Source organism: Eriocheir sinensis, chromosome 29 (genome assembly GCF_024679095.1).
Source record: "Eriocheir sinensis breed Jianghai 21 chromosome 29, ASM2467909v1, whole genome shotgun sequence".
In the NCBI taxonomy this organism is placed as follows: domain Eukaryota; kingdom Metazoa; phylum Arthropoda; class Malacostraca; order Decapoda; family Varunidae; genus Eriocheir; species Eriocheir sinensis.
The window spans coordinates 10,368,264-10,379,498 of NC_066537.1; the positions used below are offsets into that span (position 1 = coordinate 10,368,264).

Sequence of the window (11,235 nt, forward strand, 5' to 3'; positions counted from 1 at the left end):
GGTGGGTTGGGGATGTGGGTGTGGGTGGGGAGGAAGAGGATGTGTGGGGGTGGGGGGGGATATATGTGTTTGTGTGTTTGTTTGTGTGTTTATCTTCCTGTTATTCTGTTTTTTCTCCCTGTTGCTGTCTTCTCCTTCTCTGTTTGCCCGTTTTCTTACTTTTCTTCCTCTATGTTCTCTTGTTTTTATCCTCTTTTCTTTCTCTCTTCCTCTTTTTTCATCCTTCGTTTTCTTCCTTCAACCCTATTTGCTTCCGTTTTACTCTATTTTCGCCTCCTTATTACCCTTTCTATACCCCTCTCTCCCTCCCTATTACCCTATTTCCATCCATCTCTACCTCCCTTTCTCTTCATTCTCCCCGTATGACTTGGAATATCCCTTTTCAACCTTCTTTCCCTCCCAGTTACTCTATTTCCATCCATCTCTCCCTCTCTTTACCTAATGTCCTTCTGTGTCATCCCATTTCCCTCCATATTTCCCCTTCCATATCACCATATCTCTTCCCCACCACCATATATCCCCCACATTATAACCCTTTACCTTCCCCCTTCATCCCCCAGTTTCCCGCCGCCCGAGGTGAAGGAGGTCTGGTCCCGGTTCGGTTCGCAGTGGCTGTACGACGCGCTGGCGGAGCACTGGGGTCGCATGATGGGGCAGCCGGCGCCCGACTCAGCACGCTACGGCGGCTTCTACTCCGTGCTGGCCAGACCCGGCTTTAGAATCATCTCCATCAACACCAACTACTGCTACAGGCTGAACTGGTGAGGGGGGGGGGGCGGTGGTGTTGGGTAGGGGTTGGGGGTGGAGGGGGGAGGTGATAGGGAATGGGTTAGAGATGGGAGGTGATGAGGGTGTTATTGGTGTTTGATATTGGGGAATGGTGAGGTGCTGGGGGGTTAGGGGTGAGGGGTGGTGGGGGAATGGGATGAAGGTGTGAAGGATTGGTTAGTGGGGTGAGGGATGAGGTGTTGGTGGTGATGGGTGTTGGAAATTGGGGAAAAAGGGTTATGGTTGGGGTTTGGGATTTGGGAAAGTTGGGGAATGGAGGTGAGGAATGGGGAAGGGAGGGGAAAGTTAGGTTGGGGTGTTGGTGGGGTTGTGGAGTTGGAGGTGGGGAGAGAAGGGAAGGTTACGTTGGGGTGTTTCTTGGGGTTGTGTGTTGGGGAGATGAGAAATAATGGGAGAAAGGAAGGTCAATTTTGGGAGTTTATTAAGTGTAAGGAATGGGGAATGAGGGAAAGGGAAGGTCAAATTGGGGTGTTTGTTTGGGGAGGTGAGGAATAAGGGGAGAAAGGAAGGTCAAATTGGGGAGTTAATTAAAAATAAAGAATGGGGAATGGGTAGAGGGGAAAGTGAAGTTGGGGAGTGGGGGTATAGGGGGGTTGGGGTGAGGAAGTGGGGAGAAAAGAAAGGTTACGTTTGGGTGTTTCTTGGGGTTGTGTATTGGGGAGGATAAAAATAAGGGGAGAGGAAGGTCAAATTGGGGAGTTTATTGGGGATGAGGATTGGGGAGTGGGGGGGAGGGGAAGGGGAAGGTCAAGTTGGGGTGTTTGTTTGGGGAGGTGAGGAAAAAGGGGAGAAAGGAAGGTCAAATTGGGTAGTTTATTAAGAGTAAGAAATGGGGAATGGGGGAAGGGGAAGGTCATGCTGGGGTGTAAATTGGGGTCCTTGTTGGGATTGGGGTGTTTAGTATGTGAGGAATGGGGGAGGGAAGGGCAAGTCTCACCTGTCCTTCCTCACACCTTTCCCTCACCTAATTATCCATACTTATCCTTACCTGTTTCTTAATTACTCATCCTTAATTACCTATCCTTGTACCTCTTCCTTCTATACCTCTTCATCAAGTTATCCCACACCTGTCCTTCCTCCTCACACCTTTCCCTCACCTATTAACCCATACTCATTCTTACCTGTTTCTTAATTACTCATCCTTGTATCTCTTCCCTCTATACCTCTTCATCAAGTCATCTCACACCTGTCCTTCTTCCTCACACCTTTCTCTGACCTAATCAACCTTACCTTCCTGTTATGAATCATCTCCACACCTGTTGTTTATACCTTTCTACCTGTTCAACCTTGACCCATTCATCTTGCGCGCTTCTCAGTCGTTTCACTTTCCTTTTCATCTTTTGCTATTCTCTTTGTCCAATCCTTTTTCTATTCATTTCTTAATCTTTTCATTCTGTCTTTCCCTTACCTTCTCATCCTGTCCCTTGCTCTCTCGTTCCTTTCCTTACCTTCCCATCCTTCCTTTCATCATTCCTTCCTTTCCCTTACTGCTCTCTCCTATTCCTTTCCCTGTTCATCCTTCTCCTTACCTTCTTATCCTTTCCCTTATCTTTTCATCCTTTCTTTCCCTCTCCTTTCTCATACTATTCCATTCTTTCTTTCTCTCACTCTTACCTTCGCATCCTTTCCTTTCCTTTCCATCCTTTCTCTTTCCTTTCCATCCCCTTCCTTTGCCTTTCTATCCTTTCCCTTACCTTTTCATCTTCCCTTTTAATCTTTATCCTCATCCTCACCATACCCTCATTTCCCCAACCTTCCCATTCCTTCTTCCCCTTCCCATTCCCCCACTATACCATAATTTCTTCCCCTCACCATTTTCCTTTTTTCTCCCCTTTCTTCCCATTTCTCCACTCACCTTGCCCCCCTTTCTTCCCATTCCCCACTCCTCCCCAAACCTTGTCCCCCTTTCTTCCCATTTCTCCCCTCACCTTGCTCCCCTTTCTTCTCCATTCCCCATTCCTTCCCAAACCTTGTCCCCCTTTCTTCCCATTCCCCATTCCTCCCCTCCCCTTGCCCCTCTTTCTTCCCATTTCCCATTCCTCCCCTCACCTTTCCCCTTTCTTCCTATTCCCCATTCCTCCCCTCATCTTGCCCCCCTTTTCTTCCCCGTTCCCATTCCTCCCCTCACCTGCCTCCCTATTTTTCCCATTCCCCATTCCTCCCCAAACCATTGCCTCCCTTTTCTTCCCATTTTCCATTCCTTCCCAAACCTTGTCCCCCTTTCTTCCCATTCCTCTCCCTCACCTTTCACCCCTTTCTTCCTATTCCCCGTTTCTCCCCTCACCTTGCTCCCCTTTCTTCCCATTCCCCTCATCTTGCTCCCCTTTCTTCCCATTCCTCCCCCTCACCTTGCACCCTTTTCTTCCCATTCCCCATTCCTCCCCTCACCTTGCTCCCCTTTCTTTCCATTCCCCTCATCTTGCCCCCCCCCTTTCTTCCCATTCCCCATTCCTCCCCTCACCTGCCCCCTTTCTTCCCCAGGTGGGTGCTATACAAGGATGTGGACCCCGGGCTGATGCTGAGCTGGTTGGTGAGGGAGCTGAGTGGAGCGGAACAGCGGGGGGAGCTGGTTCACATCATAGGTCACGTCCCGCCCCTATACGTCGACTGCTACGCCCAGTGGGGACACCAGTTCGATAGGGTGGTGTCTAGGTGGGTTGAGGGTGATGGTGGTGTGTGGTTGGGGGTTTGGGAATGGGTTGGGATGCAGGGAAAGGGAGTATTTGGGTGGTGGTACGCGTTTTGTTTTTGTTTTTGTGTGGTCTATATGTATTTTTTTTGATAGGATGTAGGGAGATGTGGGAGTGATGGTACGGGTTATGTTTTTGTGTGATCTATATTGTTTAGTTGTTATTTTTTTTTTTTTTTGATAGGATGTAGGGAGAGGGAGTAGGAGTGATGATACGAGTTTTGTTTTTGTTTTTGTGTGATCTATATTGTGTTTAGTTGTTTTTGTTTTTGTGTGATCTATATTGTGTTTAATTGTTTTTGTTTTTGTGTGATCTATATTGTGTTTAGTTTTTTTTTTTTGTGAAGCATTTTTTCATGATTTTGTATGCGTCCCTTTCAATTTCCTTCCCTTTCCTTTCCCTCCCCTCCCCTCACTATCCCTGTCTCTCACTATCTCCTCTTAAAACACTCAACCTTGTCCCCATCTTTCCCTTCCTCACTCCTCCCCACCCCCTTACCCCTTTCTACTTTACCCCATCCCTCTCAATCCCTCCCTCTGTCCCCCGTCCCTTATGCACTCCCTCCCTTATTTTCTTATCTTATTTCCTCCCTCCCTCCCTGACCCCTTCACTAACGCCCTCCCTCCTTCCCTCCTTCATTCCCTCCCTTTATCATCACTCCCCACACTCCTTCATTAACACTTCTTCACCAACATTCCAACCCCGACTTACCGTTCTCTTTATTTCTCCCTCCCTTACCTACCCACTCTCTCCCTCCCTCTCTCCCTCCTTCTCTCCCCACCCTCTTTCCCTCACTCCTCTTCGCTTACATTCCAACCCCATCCTACCGTACCCTATATTTCTCCCACCCTTACCTACCCACTCCCTCCCTCACCCCTACCTTTCTCCCCCAGGTTCTCACACATCATCCGGGGTCAGTTCTACGGCCACTCCCACATGGACGATTTCCGGGTGCACTACGACCTCGCCAACCCCTCCAAGGCCGTGGGGGTGGAGTACATTTCCCCGAACAACGGTCCCTTCAGCAACCTCAACCCCTCCTACCGGGTCTTCTACGTCGACGGGGACCACGACGAATCGACCAGGGTGAGTGGGGGAGGGGGGGAGGAATGGTGTTGGGAGGAATGGGGTTTTGGGGTTTGAGGTTGGCTGTGGAGGGAAGGTTTGGGAGGGGGATATGGGAGATTGAGGAGGAGGAGGAGGAGGTTAGGATTTGAGGTGTTGTAGTAGTAGTAGTAGTAGTAGTAGTAGTAGTAGTAGTAGTAGTAGTAGTAGTAGTAGTAGTAGTAGAAGTAGCAGCGAGAGTGAGCCTAAAGGAAACCACACACACAAAAAAGGGAGGGGGGACCAACCAGGAAGTCTTATACAACCACAGACAGACAGACAGACAGACAGTAATACGACGTGAAAAGTGAAAGGAGAGTGACCAACCACCACCACCACCACCACCACAAGAAATAATAAACAAAAAAGGCCGAGGAGAGGTGTGACGGGGTGGGCTTCTTAACATTCTTCTTGCGTCACGGTTCTTGTGTTCTTTCTTGTGGGCGTGATGATGAAAAGACTCGCTACTTATTTTTTTCCTCCCCTCTGAAGTAGTTGTTAGAGAAAGGTCGGTGTGTGTGTGTGCAATAAAAGGAAGAGGGAGGGGGAATGGGGTGGGGTGAAGGGAGGGAGGAGATAGGAAACGGGGGACGGGGAAAGGAAGGTGAAGGGGAAAGGGAAGGTGAAGGGGGAAGGGGAAGTGAAGGGAGGGGAGGAAGGAAAAAGGGAGATGAATGGGAAGGGAGAGGAGGTAAAGGGAAGGAGGGTAGTGGAAAAGGGAGAGAGAAGGGGAGATGAGAGGTGAAGGGGAAGGGAGGGAGAGGAAGGAAAAAGGGAGATGAAGGGGAGGGAGGGGAGGTGAAAGGGAGGGAGTGTAGTGGAAAAGTGAGAGGGGATGGGAGGTGAGCAGTGAAGGGGGGGAGGGAGAGGGAGAGGAAAGGAAAAGGGAGATGAAGGGGAGGGAGGGGAGGTGAAGGAAGGGAGAGCAGGGGAAAAGTGAGAGGGAAGGGGAGATGAGAAGTGGAGAGGAAGAAAAAAGGGAGATGAAGGGGGAAGGGAGAGGAGGTAAAGGAAGGGAGTGTAGTGGAAAAGTGAGAGAGAAGGGGAGATGAAAAGTGAAAGGGGGGAGGGAGAGGAATGAAAAAGGGAGATGAGGGGGAGGGGAGGTAAAGGGAAATGAAAAGTGAGGGGGGAGGGGAGAAGTGAGAGGTGAAGTGGGGGAGGGAGAGGAAAGGAAGAGGGAGATGAGGGGAAAGGGGGAGGTGAAATGAGAGGGAAAGGGGAATGAAAAGTGAAGGGGAAGAAGGAGGAGGAGGAGGAGAATGTGTAAGCTTGAAAATTATAGACGAGATAATATGTAAGCTTGAAAATTATAGACGAGATGATGTGTAAGCTTGAAAATTATAGACGAGATAAAGAAAACGGTATAATGGAGAAACAGGACAGCAGAAGACATGGGGGAAAGAAAATGGGAAATTCTTGCTCTTTTTTCCCACTCATCCCCTTTTTTTCCCACGCTTCCCCTTTTTTCCCCAAGCCTCCCCTTCATTCCCCACACTTCCTCTTCTTTTCCTATACCTCTTCGTCTTTCCTTACTCATCCCCCATCCTTCCCCACGCATTCCCTACTCATCCCCATGCCTCCCCACGCCTCTCTATCCTTCCCCAATCAATTCCCACTCATCCCTTTAATTCACAGTGATCCCCTTACCCTTCCCCACTCATTCCCTATCCATCCCCACTCACCTATCATCCCCTACTCATCCTTACCCTTCCTCACTCATCCCTTACCCTTCCCCACTCATCTCCTACCCTTCCCCACTCACCTATCATCCACCACTCATCAAATACCCTTCCTCACTCATCCCCTTCCATCCCCACTCACCTGTCATCCCCCACTCATCCCCTACCCTTCCCCACTCACCTATCATCCCCCACTCATCCCCTACCCGTCCCCACTCATCCCCTACCCTTCCCCGCTCATCGCCTACCCTTCCCCACTCATCTCCTACCCTTCCCCACTCACCTATCATCCCGCACTCATCCCCTACCCTTCCCCACTCATCCCCTACCCTTCCCCACTCATCCCCTTATTCCCCTCAGGACGTGCTGGACTACGAGACGTGGGTGATGAATTTGACCCACGCCAACGCCTTCGACGCCCCTCACTGGTACCGCCTCTACACAGCCCGCCGAGACCTGGGCCTCCCCTCGCTGCACCCTCGGCACTGGGACGACCTCGCAGCACGCCTCACGGACCGACCAGCCCTCTTCGATACGTTTAGAAGGTGGGTGTGAGTTATCCTGTTGAAATCTGTGTAAGCAATTCGTAAAACCTACACTATCTGCGACGATGTAAATGTAAGAGTTTATGGTTCAATGTTGCAAGTTTCTCGTTTTCTATTTCTCGTGGAGGCTTAAAGAGAACGATATTTAAGGAGTCACAACGCTATATATATTTCCATTTGTCAGCCCTTACTCCCCTTACATCCTCTACTCTCTATTCTCTACCCATTCTTTTACTCTCTCCCACCCTCCTTCTTTTACTCCCTTCCTTTCCCTTCTTCTTCCCTTCTCTCCACCACCACCACCATCATCATCTCATTTTCTTTGCTATTCCTTCGATCCTTCTCCTTCCCTCTTATTCTTCCTCCCTTCCTTCCCTCTTCTTCCCACCATCACCATCACCTCTCTCCTTATCTTCCTCCTCCTCCTCCTTTCTTTACACTCTTTCCTTTTTCCTCTTCTTCCCTTTCTCTTTTTCCTTCATTCCTATTACATCTCATTCTCCTCAGTCTTCCACTCCTCTTTCCCCGCTTTCCTTCTCTTCCTTCCTCCTATTCCCCCATCCACCTCTTCCTTCCCCATTTTCTCTCCTCTCCTCCACCACCATCATACCCCATCCCTCACCTTCTCCCTCTTCCCCTCTTCCTCCTCCCTTTCCTCCTCTTCCCTCCAAAGCCAATACCTCCTCCTCCATCATCATCATCACCTCCCTCACCCCCTCTTCCCCTTCTTCAGGTATCAAGTTCAAGACAGCGACGCAGAGTTATCCAAGGGCTGCGACGCCTCCTGCAAACACGACGCCATCTGCAACCTGGTGGACGGCAACCGGATCAGACCCTCCAAGTGCAGACCACCGCCCCTCTGAATAGGTTCGAATCCCCCTTAGTTTAGGTGTGTGATCCTTTTGTGTTTGTGTTGCCCGTAGTTAGTGTTTGGATTGTGTGTGTTTGTTTACTTTTTTGTGTGATCAGTTTTTCGTATGTAGTGTTGAGTTTTTTTTTGTTTGTTTGTAAGTTTTGTAGTCTTTGATCCTCTTTTTGTAGACAATTTGAAAAGATTTATTATAACGATCAGGTGAAAAAAAAATATTCTCCGTGTAGCAGTGGTAGTAGTAGTAGTAGTAGTAGTAGTAGTAATAGTAGTAGTAGTAGTAGTAGTTTAGTTTTTCTTTGCCCTTTAGTATTACATGTAGACTATTTTACATTACTATTATCATCACTTTTGTTGTCTTGTATTAATTTTGATGCGTGTTGAATTTTGTAAACATATTCAGGTACGGTACAGGTGTTTCGAACGTGTTGTGTGTATACCTGTGTGTGTGTGTGTGTGTGTGTGTGTGTGTGTGTGTGTGTGTGTGTGTGTGTGTGTGTGTGTTCGCCCAGTAGTCTTTCAATAGAAGTTTAGACATAATTCCATCCTACGTATGAGAGAGAGAGAGAGAGAGCGAACGAGAGCGAGAGAGCGAGAGAGTGAAAAAAAAATCCATTGTTATTCCTTACATTCATAATACGTAAAAAAAAAAGTCAATTGTAACTATATTTTAACATTTTCTTTAATCAGACAAAAATAATACAATGTGTGTGTGTGTGTGTGTGTGTGTGTGTGTGTGTGTGTGTGTGTGTGTGTGTGTGTGTGTGTGTGTGTGTGTGTGTGCGTACAATCAGGGTTTCCACACACACGCCTCTCCTTCTATTGTTCCTTGTAATGATAAATGTTTCCTATTGATTTGATTGTTGTTGTTTTCATTGCAATATGTTCGAATTTTTTTTTTGCCCTTTCTTCTTCCTTTCTCTTCTTCTTTCTCCCTTTCTTCCTATTCTTCCTCCCTTTCTTCCTATTCTTCCTCTCCCTTCCCTCCTTCCCTATTCCCATTCATTCATCCTTCTCCTTTGCTTTATAGTCATTTTCCTTCTTCGTTGATTTTTTTTTGTTATTTTTCGAAGTTTCTATTTTTTTCAGTTTATATTTTTTGTGCTTTATTATATTAGTCATTCTTTTCTTTCTTCATTATCATTATTATTTTTATTATTATTTTTGTCAGTGTTTTTTTGTGTACTTTATTTTGTGGCCATTCTTATTTTTTTTGTTATTATTATCTTTATTAGTATTCTTTTTATTTTTCTGTTCTACTCAATTTTTTTTTGTATTTATTTTATAGTTATTTTTCTTTATTTTTGTCATTCGTGATTTTGTTTTTATTATTTTTCCCATTTTCCTATTTTTTTGTTTATTTTCCCTTTTTCATTTTATTCTGTTCCGTTCTTTTTTATTTTCACTTGTAACGATATTCAGGTAAACTTTATTATTATTATCATTATTATTTTATTATTTTTACTGTTTATCGTTTTCCTCTTTTTACCTAATTTCTTTTTTCATTATATTTGTTTTATCTATTGGTTCCATTTTTCCGATGTAATAATATTCTCTTTCAAAACACGAAAATAAGACAGAACATTCCTATATTTTTCGTGTTTTATTTGTTTTATTTGTGTTAAGTTCCTTCCTTCCTTCCTTATGTTGATTCCTCTCTTCCTTCATTCCTTCGTTCCATTAAGAATAAATAAATAAAAAAATCCACCATAAATGACATTACTATTTTTGCAGGTAGATAATTAAGTCGCTTTGTGTGCAGGTAAACTTTTCTAGCAGTTATTTTTGTTGTTTTTTGTTTTTCTCTTTGTTGCTTCCATTGTACATTATGTAAAAAGTATTTATTGTATTGTAATTTGCGTGCGTGCGTGCGTCGGTGCGTGCGTGTGTTTGTTTGTATTGCCTAGTGTCGTGTTTGGATTCTGTGTTTGTGTGTTTGCGAATAAATGTTTTGTTCGTAATTTCGGTGTGTGGGATTTTTACCTTCCATGTGTGTGTGTGTGTGTGTGTGTGTGTGTGTGTGTGTGTGTGTGTGTGTGTGTGTGTGTGTGTGTGTGTGTGTGTGTGTGTGTGTGTGTGTGTGTGTGGTGGCTGTGGTTGTTACTTAGATGATAACAAAGGGGCGTGTGTGTTTGTGAATAGGACACACACACACACACACACACACACACACACACACACACACACACTATCTATATATGACTCTTTGAACCCTGTTATTACCTAACCACGTAATTACCTTTCATCCTAATTAGCAGGTGAGAAGGTAATTGGGTTGTTATGTTAGTTAAAGGGAGGAAAAAAAAGAAGAAAAAAAAAACTATTGAAAGGGCGAGTCGTTTTCTTTCCTATTTTCCTGTTTGATGTTTTTTTTTCATTTACACTTCTTTTTTTCTTTTTTTTCTTTTCTTTTATTTGCTTATGTTAAACGTCACTCAAACTTTTCCTCCTTTTTTTCCTGTTCTTCCTCTCCCTTCCTTTCCTACCTACCTATCTATCTACCTCGTTTCCTATCTTCTCTCCTCTTCCTCCTTTCTTTCTCCCTTTTAATTCCTCTCTGTCCCATCTTTGTTATTCTTTCAGGTTCAAAATTATATATATATATTTCCTTATTTTCCTCTTCTCTCCTTTCTTCTTATTCCTCCTCTCCCTCGTTTCCTCTCTTCTCTCCTCTTCCTCCTTTCTTCCTTCCTTTTAAATCATCTCTGTTCTCTCTCTCTCTCTCTCTCTCTCTCTCTCTCTCTCTCTCTCTCTCTCTCTCTCTCTCTCTCTCTCTCTCTCTCTCTCTCTCTCTCTCTCTCTCTCTCTCTCTCTCTCTCTCTCTCTCTCTCTCTCTCACACATAAAAAAAATAACATTGAGATGATGAGATAGAGAAGATTCTAATTAACTTTCTATTTTTTAATATTTTCGTTATCATCTTTATCTCAATTCTTATACGTTGTTCTTTTTCTTGCCCTTCTTATCTGGCTCTTAATTTTGGTCCATAATGATGATAGTTAAGAAGGTGATGACGAAGATGATAGGGAGTCGTTCTATAAGGGGTCCGTGGCCTTATTGCTAACACTTGAGAGACAGTGATGAGAGATAGTGACGTAACGTGTATTAATGGGAAGATAAGTGATGTAAGTATGTTAAGTATGTAAGTGGTTCAGTGGTTCGGTCAGTGGTTCGGTTAGTGGTTCGGTTGGTGGGTCTAGACTTCATGAACTGTTTTTTTTTTTTTTTTTTTTGGGGGGGGGGGAGATTCAACCCTCATCTAGTAGTAATAGTAGTAGTAGTTGTAGTAGTAGTAGTAGTAGTAGTAGTAGTAGTAGTAGGGGGAGGAAATTGTGTGTGTGTGTGTGTGTGTGTGTGTGTGTACGCCCACTAACCGTTACCACACACACACACACACACACACACACACACACACACATGACTGCCTATCTTATCAACCCTCCCTCTCTCCCTCACACACACACACACACACACACACACGGGGTCAGTCTGGCTTCAAACTCCTTCAGGGAAACACGGGACCCCAAAACGGGAGGAGGAAGAGGCGAGGAGAAAGAG

General features: G+C 45.4%; 1 protein-coding gene and 1 long non-coding RNA gene across 4 annotated transcripts in view; both read left to right on the forward strand.

Annotated features, from left to right (window-relative positions):
• The window catches only part of LOC127005033 (sphingomyelin phosphodiesterase-like), a 42,942-nt gene extending 34,696 nt beyond the window's left edge, over positions 1–8,246 (forward strand). The window contains exons 9-13 of the mRNA XM_050873483.1: positions 561–761; positions 3,271–3,441; positions 4,373–4,565; positions 6,626–6,810; positions 7,544–8,246. Of these exons, the coding sequence (XP_050729440.1) occupies positions 561–761; positions 3,271–3,441; positions 4,373–4,565; positions 6,626–6,810; positions 7,544–7,673 (880 nt within the window). The 3' untranslated portion in view covers positions 7,674–8,246. The remainder of the gene's footprint in view (positions 1–560; positions 762–3,270; positions 3,442–4,372; positions 4,566–6,625; positions 6,811–7,543) is intronic.
• A 2,900-nt stretch (positions 8,247–11,146) lies between these two features.
• LOC127005036 (uncharacterized) overlaps positions 11,147–11,235 on the forward strand; it is a 5,746-nt gene continuing 5,657 nt past the window's right edge. For 2 of the 3 annotated variants that reach the window (XR_007758236.1, XR_007758235.1), the window contains exon 1: positions 11,147–11,235. This exon is cut by the window's right edge and continues 124 nt beyond it. This is a non-coding gene — a long non-coding RNA (uncharacterized LOC127005036). The other variant, XR_007758234.1, reaches the window with a different exon arrangement.